Source organism: Catharus ustulatus, chromosome 28, assembly GCF_009819885.2.
Source record: "Catharus ustulatus isolate bCatUst1 chromosome 28, bCatUst1.pri.v2, whole genome shotgun sequence".
Taxonomy (NCBI): domain Eukaryota; kingdom Metazoa; phylum Chordata; class Aves; order Passeriformes; family Turdidae; genus Catharus; species Catharus ustulatus.
Genome location: NC_046248.1, coordinates 5,884,923 through 5,903,713, shown reverse-complemented (window position 1 = coordinate 5,903,713; position 18,791 = coordinate 5,884,923). Strand labels below are relative to the sequence as shown.

At 54.7% G+C, this 18,791-nt stretch overlaps 1 protein-coding gene and 1 long non-coding RNA gene across 2 annotated transcripts in view; one reads left to right on the top strand and one right to left on the bottom strand.

Moving 5' to 3' along the window:
* Positions 1 to 439: 439 nt before the first annotated feature.
* LOC117008063 lies at positions 440 to 3,851 on the top strand. Its single transcript, XR_004420242.1, has 3 exons — positions 440 to 1,365; positions 1,982 to 2,033; positions 3,385 to 3,851. It is a non-coding gene; the product is annotated as an uncharacterized LOC117008063 (long non-coding RNA).
* Positions 3,852 to 5,550: 1,699 nt separating this feature from the next.
* DSCAML1 (DS cell adhesion molecule like 1) overlaps positions 5,551 to 18,791 on the bottom strand; it is a 92,293-nt gene continuing 79,052 nt past the window's right edge. The window contains exons 15-33 of the mRNA XM_033081549.1: positions 18,604 to 18,771; positions 18,389 to 18,459; positions 17,281 to 17,521; positions 16,262 to 16,408; positions 16,032 to 16,187; positions 15,386 to 15,525; positions 14,062 to 14,215; positions 13,777 to 13,894; positions 13,524 to 13,687; positions 13,250 to 13,348; positions 11,446 to 11,634; positions 11,075 to 11,362; positions 10,832 to 10,987; positions 10,683 to 10,713; positions 10,227 to 10,345; positions 9,989 to 10,141; positions 9,634 to 9,828; positions 8,945 to 9,256; positions 5,551 to 6,421 (exon numbers count right to left, since the gene is read on the bottom strand). Of these exons, the coding sequence (XP_032937440.1) occupies positions 5,967 to 6,421; positions 8,945 to 9,256; positions 9,634 to 9,828; positions 9,989 to 10,141; positions 10,227 to 10,345; positions 10,683 to 10,713; positions 10,832 to 10,987; positions 11,075 to 11,362; positions 11,446 to 11,634; positions 13,250 to 13,348; positions 13,524 to 13,687; positions 13,777 to 13,894; positions 14,062 to 14,215; positions 15,386 to 15,525; positions 16,032 to 16,187; positions 16,262 to 16,408; positions 17,281 to 17,521; positions 18,389 to 18,459; positions 18,604 to 18,771 (3,356 nt within the window). The 3' untranslated portion in view covers positions 5,551 to 5,966. The remainder of the gene's footprint in view (positions 6,422 to 8,944; positions 9,257 to 9,633; positions 9,829 to 9,988; positions 10,142 to 10,226; positions 10,346 to 10,682; positions 10,714 to 10,831; positions 10,988 to 11,074; positions 11,363 to 11,445; positions 11,635 to 13,249; positions 13,349 to 13,523; positions 13,688 to 13,776; positions 13,895 to 14,061; positions 14,216 to 15,385; positions 15,526 to 16,031; positions 16,188 to 16,261; positions 16,409 to 17,280; positions 17,522 to 18,388; positions 18,460 to 18,603; positions 18,772 to 18,791) is intronic.

Genomic DNA, 18,791 nt, shown 5'->3' with positions numbered 1-18,791 from the left:
ATGTTTTGTCTTGTCAAGGTCATTTCTGGCAGTTCCCAAGACCACTTAAGCTCGCTGTGGCTTTGTTACCATTATTCTTTTAAGTATCTGGACAGGGTAGCAAATGCAGAGGCAGAGAGAAGAAAGCTAAAAACCAAAAGTACAAAATGGAAACAAGGCGTCGCTCTGGCAGCCTGGGATGTGTTAAAAACGTCTCTCTGTGAATTGGCTGCTGATTTCCCATGGGTTTGGGAGCAGCCAGGAATTGCCCCAGCAGCGTGCTGGGTGCTGCTGGGACTGCTGAATAACGCTCTCACCAGGAATTAGGGAGGGTTGGTGATGTGCTCTTCTCTTCCCATGGCTTGTTCCCATCTCCTGCTTGCCTGGGGAGCTGGAGGGAGCAGGGTGTGCATCAGCTGCTTCTGCACAAGTGGAGGCTGCTAGTTCTGTCCATAAAAAACCCCCAACCACCAGACTTTTTTCTTTTGCCCTGGTTCCTGCTGTGCCTGAGCTGCCCTGGTGTCTCTTTGCCCTCTGGGTTGGAGCTGCTGGAGGAGCTCTGGTGGCAGCACACGCTGTCCTGCAGGCACTGCTGGGGACAAGTCTCCTACCCCACTGCTGAGCAATTCTGAGATCCCCAATCCCATCTGGAGGGTGGGATCCTCCTGGGTGTGCTGTGCCCTGCTGAGATGTGAGCCCAGGCTGGGCTGTGCTGTCTGCCCGTGCTCCCTGCCCTGCTGCAGCAGAGGATTTGCCTTTCCTGGAATGCCAGCACTGTGTTGGAGAAACTCTGCGATTAGAAGAGCAAAAGGGCAGTGCCTGATTACTTCAGCAAGCTGAGCAGGGGCTGTAAGCTCATTAAGGGGCTTGGGCTCTGCCTGCCCAAGGAGGGACACCTCAGTCCGGGTGTGGGAAGGTCCCAGTGCTGCTCCCAGAGCTGAGCTCTCACCCAGCCCAGCCATGCTGGGCACCCTGATGACAGCGCTGTTCTTCGTGGTGAGGGCGGTCAGGCAGGTGAGTCTGGACCCAGGAACATTTATTGCTGCCCTGCTGTTCTCTCCTGCTCTCTGATGGGGCAGGCAGAGCACTTTCTGCTTGCCCTGCTAGGAATGGCCTCTGTGCCTCCTAAACCCCCTGGGCAGGAGGGTGGGGGCTCTGTGTTACCACAGGGAGTGCCAGGGGAGGGTTGTGATCTCTGATGGTGATTGTGGCTGAGCAGCTCTTTCTGTTCCTCTGCTGTCCTTTTCCCTGCTGAAAAACCCTCCCCGTGTGCAGCTGGGGACCAACCTGTTCCGTGAGGAGCCCCTGCCTTACCTGGTGTACCAGCCCCTGCCCTGGCAGATCCAGTGCGTGTCCCAGAGCCGCCGCACCAGCCGGGACAGCGAGGTGAGGGCGGCTGGCAGTGCCAGGGTGCCAGCACAACAAGGGGATGGCAGGGCCAGGGCAGCAGGGGAGGGCAGCTGGCAGTGCCAGCACAATGAGGAGAGGGCAGCTGGCAGTGCCAGGGCAGCAGGGGAGGGCAGCTAGCAGTGCTGCTGCAGGGGCAGCTGTGAGCCAGGCAGCCTAGAGGTGTATGCAAGGGGAAATGTAATGCCAGGAGGGCAGGAAAATGTTGGAGAGGTATAAGGAGACAAATTTAAGCTTATTTTTAGAAATGGAAATATCCCCTGGAAGAGCTGGCAGCCCAGGAGCTGCAGGTTCGTGGTGGAGGGGCTGTGTCCTTACTGGTTTGAAATGCAGACCCAGTGAGGATAGCCTGTGCCAACATCCATCCATGGGCTGGAGCGTCTCACAGCTCTGAGTTTGGATGCAAGGCTATTTCCTGCCTCTCCTTAGAGGTCTTTTAATAAATGCAGATTAATTAATCAGTACTCTTTAAGGGAACAACAGTAAGCATGGGGGAATGGAGGGAATGGAGAGTGGAAAGGTTCCCAGCTGGCCTGAAGGGATTGCCTCTGTCTGGGGTAGAACTAACTTTTATTTTATTTCTCTACCTTTCTAGAGAGGCAGGAACTCCCGGCACAACAGCGTCTACTCGCTTTCTGGAGAGAAAGGTGAGTGTGGAACAGGCAGGGAGGCAGTAAAAAACCCCAGTGAGCACAAGTAATGAGTGACACTCACAGCTGGGACTGTGGATACAGCAGAAGAGCAGGCATTGCAGTACCTGCATCCTTCTTGGACTCTTTCTCCTTCCACAAATCTGTCTGTGGCATTATTAAGGGGCATTTGGTGATGAGATATTTGTTAATGTGTGAAGCATCAGCCAGTGAAGGTGCCAGTGCTGTGGGGCTGAATGAATGTGTAACCCCATGTGTGTGTCTGTGCAGAGCCCTGCTCCCCTTTTCCCAGGAAACCTGCCCCACTGGCTCCTGCTGTGCCATAAAACAGCCCCCTTCTCCTTGTCCTGGAAGCCCCACCTGGCACTCCCCCTCTCAGTGCTACTGTGTGCAGGGCTGTGCTGTGCTCTCAAAGAGGATTTGAGCCGTTCTATTCTCGGTGCCGAGCGGATAAGGGGCAGTGGGGGCTGGGGGTGCCAGCTCTCCTCACAGCCCAGGGGCTCTGCCCAGCCTGGCTGCTGGGCTGGGGGTTTCACTGCAAATAACTGCAGGTCTGGGGCTGAGCCCCTCGGGCAGGTGAGCTTGTGGCAGAGCTGCACAGCCACGCTCACCCTGGCAGTGCCCACAGTGCCTGTGCCCAGCCTTGGGCAGGATCCACAGCTGGCAGTGCCTTGCAGAGCAGGGCAGGGGGGTGCCCACTCCCTCCTTTGAGCTGTCTTTTTCCTCTGCAGTTTCTTTCAGGCAGTGAAGGGAAATGGTTCAGGTGGCAGCGGTGAGTTTATAGAGCAGCATCTGGCCCCAGGATTGCTGATGGCTGCTCGGGGGGTGCTTAGCAGTGACACACTGGCTTAGAGGAGCACTGCTGAGTGGCTTTGATGCAGTTCCTGTTGAATTTCACAATACTTCCCTAATGCCACATTAAGCAGGAGTGGGGAGGGCTCCCATTTGTCAGCGTGAGAGCTTTATTGCTGCGCGGGGCCGGGCTTTTTTTCTAATCTTATTTGTGTGTGCGAAAGTAAGTGAGCATCATACGTGGTGATTAAACGTGGGGAAGCTGCGGCCTTGGGGGAGTGGAGCTGTGTAAACAGAGGGCTTAGCTCTGCCAGGGAGGCTGGGCTGTGCTTTGCCTCCCCTTCCCTGCTCCTTCTGCCCTGGAGATGTCCCTGTGAGGCTGTGGAGTTGTGGTTTCGTGCTAAGAGCTCTGCAGCAAGGACAGCTGTCCTGTCTGAGGAATGGGGAGGCCACTGATCCCATGGGGGTGATGCCAGAGCTCTGCCCTGCTCTGTGGAGCCTGTTCAGGGCTGCTGGCACTCTCTGTGCTCACTGTGATGCCCTGCTGCCCCTCCAGGTGACATGAGCCCTGATGCCAGCAGCGACAGCAGTGACCCTTCTGAGAGGGCAGCCATCACCATCCAGACCCACTTCAGGAGGTACCAGCAGCAGAAGCAGGAGAAGAAATAGCCCCAGCAGCCACCTGTGGCCTGCACTGTCCCTCCTGTTTGTCTGTTCTGTACCCCAGAGACATCTGGGGCCGTGGTGACTGTGAACCTGCCCCCAGTACGTAGCTCCTGGTGCAGGTGTAGGTTCTCTGCCCTGGTGTTGGTGCTCACAGGGGCTGTTCTCCTTCAAACCCTGCTGTGGTGGAGGGCAGGGGGATCCCTGAGAGCACAGGGTGTGCTGGAAACTTGTGCTGTGCTCAACTGTGCAAGGCCAGGGCTTGTGCCTGCTGGGGAAGGGAAGCGGGGAATCCTTGCTGAGATGTAGAAGGAAATCTGTACTAGCCAATTCCAATAAAGTTGTATTAATCTCTGTTAATCTGTTCCTCTTTTTATCTTGCTAATCTGCTTACTCTCACAGCTGAACACGCTTGCCTTTTCTTGCCTCTTCTATTTTTAATTCTGTTCTCCCCTTCTATCTCTATTCTAAGCCTGGGGTTGGTATTTTGGAGGTGCTGCCTGGCTCTGACCCTGGTTTAAGAGCTGGGCACTTGGCTTTCTTTAAAACCTGTATTATGTAATGGTTTATATAAATGTTATGTGTGTTATAAATGCTCAGGTTGGGAAGGGTGCTCCATTCCATATGGGATGTTCCTTGATAGAGGTTGGCTCTGAGTGGCACCTGAATAATGGCCAAAAATTATAAAAAATGAGCACAATAAATCCTCTTAGCAGTTTGTTTTTCAAGCCCCAGAGGTGAGCAGCTGCCAGACTTTGGCTAAGGCACTTCCAGCTCTGCAGGATTCCGGGAGTTACCTTAGTTAGGAAGAACCAGATGGCAGAGGAGGATGTGCTGACCAGTGTGCCAGCAGGCTGGGAAGGGCACTGCAGAGCTGCACGTGGGAGCTGCAGTAACATCACTGCATTTGCATGTCATTTTAATTTGGGTACTTCAATTAAAAAAAAAAATCAAGGAGAGAGAGAGAGAGAGAGGTTGAGAAAATGACCTCTGCAGTGCTTGATTATAGCTGATGAATTAAACCCTGTCAAGAGGAGAAAAAAAAAAATGGAATGGTACAAATCTGTGTGTAGATACTCCAACTGCTTTGAGCTAAAATAGGAAATGTATCTGTTTGTAAGGAAAGAGCTGGAACCAGTTGGTAACAAGCATGGATGGGAAAGTAATGAAAACTTGAGCTTATAAATTACAGGAAAAAAGGAAATGAAAGTGCAGTTAGTTAATTAGACCTCAGATAGCGCCAGAAGCTCCTCGGAAAGGTGAAGTTCTATTTTGGGTAACTAAAACAAGAGTTAATAATGGCCTGAGCTGTTTTTTGCCTTTGGAGCAGGTAAGGAGGGCAGGCAGCCCCGAGACTTCAAGGGCTCTTGCTTTCACAGCCTTGTATGAAAGGGAGAAAGTAGAATCTGCATTTCTTTGGTCTGATACTGGTGTGGCTGGTGGTGAAAACCAAGGGGAAAATAAGAACAAATAAGAGGTGAGGCGGTGCTGGGTCTCAGGGTGGTTCTCTGTGCTGCCCTGAGCCCTGACTCAGCACAAGGCAGGGCTCTCTGCTGGATTCCCGGGCTCCAGGCTGTGCTGGATTCACCATGACACGTTCCAGCTGTGACCAAGGACAGTGGTGCTCCTTCTCCTGCTCCAGGCAGGGCTGTGACACATCCCAGGGAACCAAACCCTGCTTGCAGGAGTTCTGTGTGTCGCTGGATGCTGGATCTGATGCTGGAGCCACCCTGCACTTACCGTGAGCTGTCGGAGCTGTGCTGTGGCTCATGAGGGCTTGGGCAGCGCTTCACCCCTCTGGGTGAGCTGGACCAGGATTCCTCTTTGGCACCATGGTTTGTGCTGGGCTGGAGCTGGACTTGGTTCTGCACAGTCTGGTCATGACTGCTCTGTCCTGCTCCAGTTCCTGACCCTCCTCCTGCCCCTCAGCTCTGCAGGTGGCTACATGCCTAATTATTCTTTAATATTTAACCCCTTGTCTCAGTATTTCTGTACTGGACTGTCCCTTTCCATCATCCTGCTCTGCCTAGTTCCCTGCTCACTTCACAAACACCCCACATATAAACATAACCTTTATTGCACACAGCGCTGGGTTTTTTTTCATAGAAAAAGGTATTAACACATAAGCATTTGCAAATTGAAGCAACTCCTGCTGTTTTCAGAACAGTAAAATAGCATGCAATGTCTCGGAGACGTTCCTTTTTTAAAACCACCGACAAGATCAGGGAGAGAAAAAAAAAAAAAAAGTCGCTGAGTCTTTCCTTGTGCCCCTTTCAAAATGATGTGAAATATATATATATGTTTACATATATATTATATTTTTAAATCTGTAACATCAAATTCTTTGTGCCCTGGTTTCTTTTTCTGTTCGGAGAAGAAGAAAATAGCTTCATTTATACAAAAGAGTCCGTTATGTACAAGTTTGTTAATTAAATATAAACGGCGCGGGGAAACGAGCAGCATCCGGCGGCGGCCCTACACCAGCGTGTAGGACTTGGAGTAGGCTCCGGCACCTTGTTTTTGAGACCTGCCTACCCCCGACGTGCTCATCTCCAGCAGTGAGTCCCTGGAGCCCCCCACTTTGGAGTGCGTGGGCACCCGCGCCTCGGCGGCGGCGGCGGCCACGGGGGGCTCGGCGGCCACGGGGGGAGCCGGGGCGGCGCTGGCGGCGGGCGCGGGTGCGGGGCCGGCCGGGCCGGGCATGGGGAGAGTCCTCTGAGGTAAGGTGGTTGCGGCGGAGGCCGGGGGAGGCAGCCCCAGGGGCTTGGCGCCGGGCTCCAGCGTCATGTGCCGGGCCTGCGCGTGGTACGCCCGGGCCAGGTTGCGGATGGAGGCTTCCCGCGGCGGCACCACCGGGCACGGCTCGTGGGCGTCGGGCTTGCGGAAAAAGGCCTCCGACTTGACGTACAGCGGGAGGTTGCAGTAGTCACCTGCCGAGGGAAGAGCAGGCAGGTAAGGCTCTGCAGGGACCCTCTTGATCCCCACCCTCTGGACATGTTGGCGTTGGGCTACGGAGAATGTGTTGGGCTACGGAGAACCTCGGCTACAGAGAACATGTTCTACAGAGAACACGTTGGGCTACGGAAAATGTGTTGGGCAACGGAGAACTTGGGCTACAGAGAACCTGGGCTACAGAGAACATGTTCTATGGAGAACGTGGGCTACAGAGAACCTGGACTATGGTGAACATGTTCTACAGAGAACACGTTGGGCTACAGAGAACCTCGGCTACAGAGAACATGTTCTACAGAGAACACGTTGGGCTACGGAGAACTTGGGCTACAGTGAACGTGTTCGACAGAGAACCTGGGCTACAGAGAACGCTTTTGGTTACAGAGAACATGTTGGGCTACAGAGAACCTAAGCTATGGAGAATGTGTTGGGCTACAGAGAACCTGTGCTATGAGAGTGTGTTGGGCTACGGAAAGCTTGTGCTGAAGAACCTGGGCTACAGAGAATCTGTGCTGAGAATCTGTCAGGCTACAAAGAATCTACAGAGAATGTGTTGGGCTACAGAGAACCTGTGTGTGGAGAACACGTTGGGCTACAGAGAACGCGTTGTTCTATCGAGAGAGAATGTGTTGTGCTGTACAGAACAGGTCCTGCTCTAGAGGGAGAGTGTGTTGTGCCGTAGAGAATGCGTTGTGCTGCAAGGAATGTGTCACATCCTCATCCCAAAATTGTCCCGCTCCACGCAACGCCTGGGATGAGCCAAGCTCTAACACTCAGCACTGTACACAATGTCCTGTGATGCATCATGATGTAATAGTGTTAATTATATAATGTCAAATGTACAGTGATATTGTAATGTGATGTAGCACTGAATGTACGGTAATACAGCAATTATAATGGTAATAATGTGATGCTAGAGTTCTGATACATGACAGGCATAGATCCCATTCTGTAAATGTGGGAAATGTCCCCTCAGCACCCAGCAGTGGGATGTGCTGTGTCCTACACCCGGCTTTACTCTGCCAAGGTGAGTGTGCCATAAACAACAGATCCTGCTGTCTTGTGTTATGGCATCATCTATAGTTAGTGCCCTAATTTCAGGTTTTATGTCCATGTATGGCTAAGAGCCCGTGTTGTTATATTGGCTGTTATCAGGGTTTTATTTCTGTTCTATTACACCGCTCCCTTTGTGTTCTACAGCATCACCTCCAGCTGTAGGGCCTTCATCTAAAGATTTATATGTCCACAGATGTAAAACCCTGTTATTAGTTTGCCTTTTATATTTGCAATATATAACACCTCTAGCCATAGAGCATTACTCCTTTAATTGTATATATTGTGCAGTGTTCTGTAAGGGCACGTTCCTCTCCTCACAGGATGTGGAGGGAATTATTGCAGGACCTGTGGTGTTAATATAGGATACAGCACATATAGATATGGGATTATATATATTAATACCTTCATTTAAGAAGTTATGGTTATGTGTGTGTATATATATATATATATAAATTTTGTATTAAAATGAACATAAATCTTTATATAAATAAATGTAAATTAAAATATAAAAAATTTCTATATAGATAGATAAATCTATATATATAATTTTACATATAAGTATATATAAACCTATATATACATGTAGAAATTTTTATATGGAAATATAGATTGCTGTATAAAAGATAGAAATTTATATATCAATAGGTAAAAATCTATATTTAGAATATATAAGAATATATCAAGGAGTGAGGGAAGAACAGTAAGGACTGCTAACTAATAGGAAGGAATCTTAAAGAATGGGAAGGAACAGTAAAGAGTAGCCAGAGATACTGAAAAATGGGAAAGAATAATTAGAAAAACATGGAGAAATATCAAGGGATGAGGAAAGAACAGGAAGGAATGCTGAAAAATGGGAAGGAACAGTAAAACACAGGGTGAGAAACACTAAGGAATGGGGAGGAATACTCAACAATGGAGAGAAATACCAAGGAAATGGGAGAAAAAACAAAAACAAAGATTGGGTGGAATACCAAGGAAAGGATGAAATACCAAGGAATGGATGGAAGACTAAGGAAAGGATGGAAGACCAAGGAAAGGATGGAAAACCAAGGAAAGGATTTAAATACCAAGGAATGGATGGAATACCAAGAAATGGGAATGGATGAAATACCAAGGAAAGGATGGACCACCAAGGAAAGGATGGATTACCAAGGAAAGGAAGAAATACCAAGGAATGGATGGAATACCAAGGAATGGAGGGAATACCAAGGAATGGATGGGATACCAAGAAATGGGAATGGATTGAATACCAAGGAAAGGATGGACTACCAAGGAAAGGATGGAATACCAAGGAATGGGGAACAACATTAAGGAACGGAGAAAGAACATTACAGCATGGGGAGAAATACCAAGAATGCTGAGGAATACAGGACTGGGAAGGCCTCCTAAGAATTTTGGGGAGCTCTGGGGTGCTGAGGACTCCCCCAGAGCCCTCGTGAACCTACTCTTGCTGGCGCGGTGTGGGATGGGCACGGCCACGCCCTTGCCCCGCTCGCTGTCCTGGGGCTTGGGCGGGGAGGCGGTGAAGCGGCAGATGCCGGGCTCGGACGGGGTGCTCATGGAGGTCATGCTGTCAGCATTGTCCGTGGTGCCCGTGGTCATCTGGTCCGAGGAGCTGTCGGAGATGAAGCACTCGGTGATCTCGAACTTGGCATGCTGCAGCTGCTCCTCCAGCTTGGCGTGCTCGTAGGCGCGCGCCAGCTCCTCGTAGGTGGACGAGGCGCTCTCCGTGGACACCATGCTGTTCCGCCCCTTGTCTGTGGGGACAGGATGTGTCACCTACCTGAGAGTCCTCCCTGGCACAGGAACGCCTTTTTCCACATCCTGGGAATGCCCAGGCTGTCCCTGCTGGGACACACCTGGCCACATTCAAGGCCAGGTTGGATGGGACATGGAGCAGCTCGGTCTAGTGGAAGGGTAGAACGGGATGAGCAATAAGGTCCTTCCCATCCAAACCACTTTGTTTTTTAATGATTCTATCTGCCCCCACAGCTGGGCATGGCCCTGGCTGCTCAGAGCCACTGAGCTGTGGGTCCACAATCCCACTGGTAAGTTCTGAACTCCCAGTTTGGGGTCTCTGTGCACCCCAAAGCAGCAGAGTCCTGCCCAAGCAGTGCCAGGGAGCCCTGCATACCTGTGTCCTGCGAGAGGCTGGCGCTGTAGCTGTCACTCTCAGTGACTGTGATGCCGTGCTGGGAGCCCACTGTCCTCCAGTCCGAGGTGAGGGTCCTGGCAGGGGTGGACGCCTGGCACTTGGTGAGTGTCCACTGGCTGGAGTAGCGGTTGCGGGTGCTGTGCGCAGACTTCACACTCTTCCTCGACACGGGGTCTACGGCACAGAGGTGACAGAGTCACGGTGGGTTCCTTCCACAGCCAGGATTCTGTCCCCTCCCTGGAGCACTCCTACCCCTTCTGCCTTCCCAGGTCTGGAGAACAGATTCCCCTCACCTGCCCCGAGTTTACAACCCCAGCCCAGCCCCATCACTCACTGGTGCCGGGGCGGATGTCGGACATGTCGATGAGGGGCCCCGTGTTCTGGATCAGGGCTGGGTGATGCAGAGACACGCCCGTGCAGAAGCTCTGGGGGTTCACTGCCTGGCTGAACTCCGTGTCGGTCACCGGGATCGTGGCTTTGTCATCCCCTGTGGGAGGGAGCTGCAGCTCAGACACTGCATGGCACCCCAGCGCTCTGGGGCAGCAGGGGATGGCAGCTTTGGCTGTGCTTACCCAGCTGCTTGATGCCCTCCTTGTCCTCGATGAGGAGCTGCACCCGCGGGATGTCGATGTGCAGGCGGGGGCCCTGTGGGGGCCCCTTCACCGGCGTGTCAAAGCTGCGGTTATTCTTGCTGTGAGGTGAGAGGGGACGCAGACCCGCCCATTACTGGACAGAGCCCCGGCGGCTCCAGCCTGGCACGGGCTGGGGATTGCCACCAGCCAGCCCACCCGGGGCTCAGCTCTGCCCAGGCACGCTCCTCTGTGGGTGCTGGGACCCTCGGGCAGGCAGGAGCAGCCAGGAGCTGCTGTGCTACAGTCACTGCCACAACCTTCACAGGGTGAGTGAGAGAAGCTCTGAACCAGACTGAGTGCTGTAGCTGGGCTTAAAAGCAGCCAAAACCACCCCCAGCACCACCTATTCCCCTGCCTGCCCACCCAGTCCCAGCCCCAGGCAGATGTGACACTCACCTGATCAACATTTCTGCCAAACTCTTTGCATCTGTGCAGGAGACACAAAAAACAAGAAGTTTGTTGTAAGGGAGCAGTTTAGGGCAAATGAGGCAGTCCAGGAACACAATCTGGGGTCCCGTGTGCTGTGCTTCTGAATCCCATCTCACCTCGAAGCCTCTTCAGCCGCTTCTCCTTCCTCTTCTTGCGGATGATGAAGAGCAGGGCCACTCCCAGCGTGGCCAGGATCACAGGGCAGGCGATGGTGAAGAGCTTCTTGACATCATCACCTTCCCCTTGGGCAGACTTGATCGGGGGGATGGTGCCTAGGGCAGAGCGCGGGCGGGTGGGCGCTCAGCGTGCCGGGACCCCCTTGGTGTGGTGGCATTTCCCCCGCCCGTGTCCCCACTCACTGCCATCGTAGTCCAGCGTGGCGAACTGCGTGGTCTCGTTGCCGCAGCCGGCGCTGTTGCAGGCCTTCATGCGCAGCTCGTACCAGGTGGCCTCGCGCAGCTCGGTCAGGAACACCTCGCTGGAGCTGTTGGTGCGCAGGCTCTGCCAGACCCAGTTGCCCTTGGGCCGGTACTCCAGGACGATGGCGGTGATGGGGCAGCCCCCGCTGCTCCAGCCCTGCAGGTTCAGCCTGGCGTGCGTGGAGTTGATGTGGGTGAAGAGGTGCTGGTCCTTGCTGAAGGAGGGCTCTGCGGGACAGGAGCTGTCAGGAGGGTGGGGAGGGGACCCCTGTGTCCTCCAGCAGGGCAGGGACACCGCAGGCCAGGCTCACCTCTGCCGTGGGTCTTGGCCTCGATGATCTCGCTGATGCGGCCGGCGCCGACGCTGTTCTTGGCCGCCAGCTTCACCTTGTACCAGGTGCCACACTTGAGGCTCTCCAGCTTGAAGGAGCGCTCGGAGGAGCTGATGAACACGTCCTTCCACTCCTCGCTGTTGTCCACCGAGTACTGGAGCACGAAGCCTGTGGGAGTAGGGAGGGGGTCACCTCTGGGTGAAGGGGTTATGGCTGGCACAAGCCCAGCACAGCCTTACAGTGCCAGGGCACCCATCACACACCAATTCTGCGCTCGTGAGCGGTGCTGGAAACTGCCTGCTCTGCCCACCACACAGATCCAGGCATGAGCACCGACAAGAGGAGCGTGGGCACACCCAGAACCTCCTGAGAGCTCTGCCAGCACCCCTGGTCACACCTTGCCTGCCCCCAGCAGCCCCAGCGTGGCCCCACTGCTCATTTCCACATGGGAGCGCACGCTGTGATTGACTGGTGCGAGGCTATAAAGGGAAAGCCGGAATTAAGCAGCTCCCTCGGGAGGCTGCAGGGAAGTTGCTTCTGTCATTGCACACCGCCTCCTCTCCCGTGATGAAGAGTATTAGGAAGCACACTGTGTCCTAGATGAGCAAACCTGTTACGCTGCCATCAACAAGGTGCCTGGGGATGGCTGGTGTGGGCTTCCCAGGAGAGCACAGGGACACAGGGACAGCCCCAAGGGCATTGGGGCATCTCGGGACAGCACATCCCTTCTGCCCCAGCCGTGCTAAACAAACTTCCCTCGTGCACTGAGAGGTTTGGCTATTTTTGCAGGATATTTAGCCAATTCTCTAATAAAACTAGCAGGGAGGAGTAGGCTTCCTGCCGTGCTGTGTGCATAATGAGCTGCACAGGGCAGAGCTGGCAGGGTGGCCCTGGTGCCAGCCCCACCCAGGTACCACCACCATGGCAATGCCAGAGGGTTCACAGAAGGGAGCTCTGTGAACACCCAGCTCCAGCTCGGGCAGAGCAGCACCCACACCTCCCCACTGCCAAGGATTCCCTGTGCCTGGTGACACCAGGACCTTCCCAAGGCCATGGGCACAGGATTCCCAGCAGTGTCAGCACCAGCCCTGACACCCCCACACCACCCACCCTGGTGCCTGCCACTGCTTATTTATTTATTTTGTACATGCGGTGTGTTTTTAATATTTCTAATCCAATTATAACCAAATTTATCAACAGAGTCCGCTGGAGTGAAAGGCTGCTGGCTGGGGAGATTTGCTTGTAATTACTTTCATGCTTTTAATTAATTGTAAGCGAGGTCTCCTTCCTCGCTCCCCGCTCCCCCCTCTGCACGCAGCTGTTTCAACCTATAATTCATGAGATGAATCAGAGCAGAAAGGAGACTTGGGAAAGCTGGGATGCTCCTGGAGCCCTCCCAAAGCCCCCAGCCTGTCAGGGATGTGGGACAACTCCTGCTTTGGTGGCTTCACAGTGGCACCAGTGCCAGGAGACATGGAGCAGCACTGGGGCTGGTCCTGGCCACCACCACCACCTCAGCACCCAGTGATGTACCCTTCATTAGCTACCTCAGTGCCCACAGCTTGTCCAGAACACCTCACAAACCCCTCAGCAGGGCTGGCAGCCCCTGCTAAGAGCTCAGAGGCATCAACCTTACTCTGAAGTGTTTTGGAGAGGGGGAAACTGAGGTGCAGATGCAGAAATATGGCACAGTGTGCCTGAAAACATGTTCCATGAGAATGGAACCAGTCATGGTTCTGGAATGAGCTGCTGGCACCAGCCCCATCACTCACAGCAGCCCTACCTCGGATGGAGCTGCCCCCGTTGTCCCCAGGGATCCAGGCCAGCGTGATGGACGATGCTGAGGTCTTGGAGACGGTCAGGCGGGGCTGGTCCGGGGGCACTAGGGAGGAGGGAAAGCCTCACATGTGCAGAGTGCCCCAAACTGTGCCCCCAAAAGTGCCAAGGAGACATGGCACTCATCCCTGGGCCAGCACGAGCCCCGGGTGCAGCACAGAGCCCTGTCAGTGGGATGGAGCGTGTCCATGCAGGGCACACACAGAGGTGGGAGCCCTCACCTTGCACCAGGAGGTTGATGATGATGGTGTCGAAGCCCCAGGTGTTGGTGGCAGTGCAGGTGTAGTATCCCGAGTCCTCGGCTTTCACCGAGCGCAGCACCAGCGTCCCGTTGGCCTGGATCAGGCGGTGGCCGTCCACTGTCACCGGGATGGCAGAGTCCTCGCTGCCGGGACAGAGGGGGGCACATCAGCCCTGTGTGGCACAGTCAGGGCTGGCACCAGCCCCCAGCACGGCTGGCAGCCACCTCCATACCTGTCCTTGGTCCACTTGATGGCAGGGACCGGCTCTCCCACGGAGTTGCACGGCAGCCGCACATCCTTCATCCAGGGCGTGGTGACCGTGCCCCCGAAGGAGATGATCTTGGCGGGGGCTTGGGGACAAGGAGGGGGTCAGCCTGGGGGGCAGGCCCGGTGCACAGACCCCCCCGAGGTGTGAGGAGACCTGGGACCCCAGAGCTGCCCCTCCTGTGCCCTGGGGTCACCTCCATGGGGCAGGGCACTGCAGCAGAGGTGTCCCCCAGGCTGGCACCCCCCGTACCTTTGCCCGCAGGCTCGATGGTCACCTTCTCGCTGATGTTGCCGCGGCCGGCGGAGGTGACAGCGGCCACCCAGAGCAGGTACTGCTGTCCCCGGTTCAGGTGGGCGATGCGGTAGAACAGCTGGTCCGGGCTGGTCTCGTACTCGCTGGGAGCCTGCGGAGGGGGACACGGCAGAAGGTGAAGTTTCTGTGAGACCCTCACCCATCACATTCAGCGCAGACCCCCAGCCCCTCCGGGTTTATCCCGAGCAGCAGCAGCGGCTCAGCTCCGCTCGCACCGCTCAATGCCGGGGAGAGCCGGCTGGTGTCGTGATTCCTCCAGGGAGCCGGGCTGATGAGAGAACAGATGGCTGCTCCGGCATCCCTGTTCCAGGGAAAGGACGCTGCCCTGGCACCGCCGAGCTGCTGCAGGGCCAGCCTGCAGGCAGCCCCAGCCGGGCTGCTCCAAACCCTCTGCGGTCACGGCGAGAGGCCAAGGGGTCCCCAAAACCCAGGTGGGGTCACCACATCGCCCACTGCCCCAGCCCTGCGCTGGCCCTGCGGACACAGGGCAAGCACCGGGGCCAGTCCCCATCACAGCGGGGACAAAGTCACCCTGCTCCAAGCACGCCAGGAGGGGAAGGACTGCCTGGCACAGCAGCCTGTGCCACCGTGCCAGCACCGGGCAGGGATGGGGCTCCACGACCCCGTGGTGCAGGATGGGTGCATTTAAACATGACTTGGCATGTTCCCGTGTGCTCACTGTCAGCACACGTGTGCCCTTGTGGGGACACGGATGTGAGTGTACCCCAAAGCAGACACACCTATATGAATATTGTATAGTATACATAATTTTTTTTTTTTTTTACCCAAATGACAGTTTTGACAAGATGCCAAGAAAACAATATCGGATCCCAGCGGTTTTACCAGTTGCTTTGATGAAAAGATTATGTTGCCCTGGAAACCAGAGGCTCAGATAGTGAAATGAGTTTGAGAAGGAGCTTTTGATAAGCACTAGTCTGCAGACCTCCCATCAACCTCTCCCTCACCAAGGAGGGATGGGGCCAGGTTGGATTTCTATTTCATTTTCGGTCAGCCGCTGGCATGGTTCCCTCTCTGGAGCAGGGCAGATGCCAGAGGATGGGAACAGAGAGATGATGGGAACAGAGAGATGATGGGAACAGAGAGATGATGGGACCGTTCCCTGTGCACAGTGCCCATGGATGCCCTTGGACAGTTCCGCAGTGCACCCCAAGAGGTCTTTGCTGCGGCTGCTGCCTGGCATCAGCTCTCCCTCCCGTTCCTGGCACACCGTGGTGATCCCAGCCCCATTCCCATCACGTACCGGCTGCCCCGAGCCGGGGCTGGAGCAGAAGATGGTGTATTTCCGAATGATGCCGTTGGGCTTGGCCGGCGGCAGCCAGGACACCACCACGCTGCTGGCAGAGGACGGCACAGCCTTGATCCCAGCTGGGGGACCTGGAACTGAGGAGGGAGAGCGTGGCAGAGCTGCTGCCAGGAGGTCTCCAAGGTCTCTGCCCAGCTGGGAGATGCGACAGCATCCTGCTGTGGGGCTGGCATCCCGCCCACAGCCTGGGAAGCAGCTGCAATGGTGGTGTCACACACAGGCAGGGACAGGTCTGCCTGCAGGACACCTCTCCACGGGTGGCTCTGGCCCCCGTGTGAGCCACAGGCAGGAGGGTTAATTGCAGCCCAAGCTCTGCTTTAGAAATCATGATTGGCTTTTAATGGCCATCTCCTTAATCTGTCAGCCGTACCCTGCCCAGCTGCGCCTCCCTCCCAGCATCTGGCTCCTAGGACAGGCCCAGGGATGCTCTGCTAGCGAGCTAATGGCATTAAAGTAGGGCAGGCGGGGTGTAAATATTTAAATATCCGCACTTAAGGAAAAGGGAAATGCCCTGCCCATGGCTGTACACGGGGGGTTTCCCCAGTGCCCTTCAGCCGTTTGTGCTGGTGGCAGAGCCACTTACTGTCCTCCTTGGTCTGGATGTAGAGCACGCTGCTGCGGACGCCGTCGCCCGCCTGGGTGTAGGCCAGCACCTGCACGCTGTAGTTGGTGAATTTCTCCATGCCCCGCAGCTCCACTCGCTCCCGCGTGGTCGTGATGTTCTGCATCTCACCCCACTCTGCAGGAGGCACGGCCTGTCAGCCCCTGTGCCCCCCATGTCCCCCGTGCCACCTGCTCCCCAGGTGTGCTCACCTCCGTCCATGTAGAGGGACCAGAAGATGACCCGGTAGCCCTTGAGCACCCCGTTGAGGGTGCTGCGCGGGGGCTCCGACCAGGAGATCACGGCCACGTCCGAGGTGATGGAGATGGCTCGCACGTTCTCGGGGGGCTGGCTGGGAACTGGGCAGGGAGGGATGAGGAGGACAATCAGCAGGAGGATGGAGATGTCAGGCTGAAGGAGCTGTGCCCCACAGAGCCACCCTGACTGCACCCACAGGGACCCTGCAGTGCTGCTGGAAGCCCTCAGTCCTGCCCAGCAGTGCTCTGCCTCCAACATGCGCTTTTCCTTCTGGGCCAGCGAGGTGGTGTGATCCCTGTGCTGGTGGTGACAGGGAGGATGCTTCCCAGTGAGGGGAGAGTGGGAGAGCTGGCTGGATGTGAGGTAATTAGATCCCATTGCCCCGCAAGAGGTAACTCTAATTTTTATGAGCATTTAAATGATAATACATCACCGTAACGATCCTCTTTGAAAATGATTATTGTTTCATATTACTTAGGTGCAAAAATATAAGCACCATGTAATTAGGGACAGAGTATAATAAACTAATACAGATAGTCCGTTTGAACAAAATGAAGGTAATATAATTATGGAAAAGACACTATTGCTAAAACAGGGGCCCTTGAATACCCCGGGAGGAGTGCTAATGCAGCCAGGAAACGATTGCGGTTTGACAGGCTAACGAGAGCCTTAATTAAGTATGAAAAACTGCTGAGCAAACGCACTGCAAAACTTTTTCCTCATTGTTTTTAAAACGACTGAGACCATCAGCAGCCATGTCCCAGATGGAAACCTGCCTGGCACTTGGGCAGCGCCGAAATCCACCTTGCACCCTTCAGCTGTGCCACAAACCCCGCGGCACGGGTGTCCTGCTACCCCTGTGCTCCCAGTTCCTTCCCAGGGAGCACAGAGCCACCCCAGAGCTGTGTGGGACAGGATAGGGATCAGCTGAAGGTGTTCCAGGGTGCCTGGTTTGGTCCTGGGCTGTCCTTACCGTCCTCCAGCGTGGTGGCGTTGATCTCGCTGGACGAGGGCCCCGTGCCCGCGCGGTTGAACGCCTGCACCACCACCCCGTACTGCGCAAACTTCTTGAGGTTGTCCAGCGTGTAGACCTCGCTGTCCCCCGTGGCCTTCATCTCCACGATGCTGTACTGGCCGTTGCTGCCCGGGCTGTTCTCCCGGTAGCCAATCTGGTAGCCACGGATCACCCCGTTCTGCAGCTCCTTCTTCGGGGCCTGAGGGACAACGAGGGCAGGACGGAGCAGTGTCACAGGGGTGATCCCTCACAGGGCTCCGTGCCCCAACCACCTGTCCTCAGTGGCTTCTCTCAAGGCTTTCAAGTTGTTTTCCCTCCCCGCTTTTCACTGGGTGGCAAAACAGTGATAAAAAAGGTCCAGTGTTTCCTCAGAGCCTCCAGAGAGGAAAGTGCTGCCTGGACAGCACCAGTCCCCAAGTGGAGCAGGAGAAATCCCAACTCTGGCAGCCTGAAAGGCCAGATTGAGATCAATCTTAACAATATTTCTCTGAAGCATTAAGAAATCAATAGGGTTGATTGCAAATTTATGTTACAATGCCAGGGCGATCCATCTTGCTGAAATACTCCTAAAACGAAGTGACTTATCTTTCAAGTGAATCTTACTTTTCATTAATCTGTTTTTCAGTGCTTAAGGGGAGGTGGGGGGGGAGAAGCTGGAACCCTAAATTTATTGACTTAGCAGTTCATTCCCAAGTCCTAACTTTATAATCAATTTTATTTTTCATTAGGCAGCTTTGGAAAAATAAATCCGATTCTAAGCTTTATTGATCTCTGCTCAAACACTTTGCAAGCCAGCACCTTAGTTTTTACATATTTATCCTCTCTGCCCCATGGTCCCCCACGGACACCCTATGAGATAATGAGTTTGTTGTAAAACATGATTGATAAGAGCCCTGAGCAATAAGGTGAGCTGCTTGCACAGCCTCCAGGTTTTCCTTTTTCCTGGGCAATTCTTCCTGATCCTTGTAATGCTGATGACATGCTGGGTGTCAGGACAAGCTGGGACAGCATTTGGCCAATCCCCCACAGCCAGAAAAAGCCCCCACACCATCCCAGCCTCACTCACCTTCCAGGTGACCTGGATGCTCTGGGAAGTGATCGGCTGCAAGGTGACATCCATCGGAGGGCCATCGGGAGCTGCCGAGACACAAACACAAAACAGCACACTGAGAAGGTTCAGGAGCTCCTCACCAGGAATTCCCCTGGCTTTAGGAGAGCTCAGCCAGCTTCCCCCCAGGCTGCCCACCATCCCCACCAGCCACAGAGGAGCCCAGAGCACACCTGCTTCCTCGGTGCTGATGGTGAGCTCCTTGCTGGGCTCGCTGCGCCCGATCTTGTTGAAGGAGTACATGCGGATGCTGTACACCGAGGCGGGGTGCAGGTCCACGATGTTCGCCTGGTTGATGGTCGGGGAGATGTTGCGTGTAGACTGCTTAAAATCCCAGGAATCTGGAAGAGCAGCAGAGCCA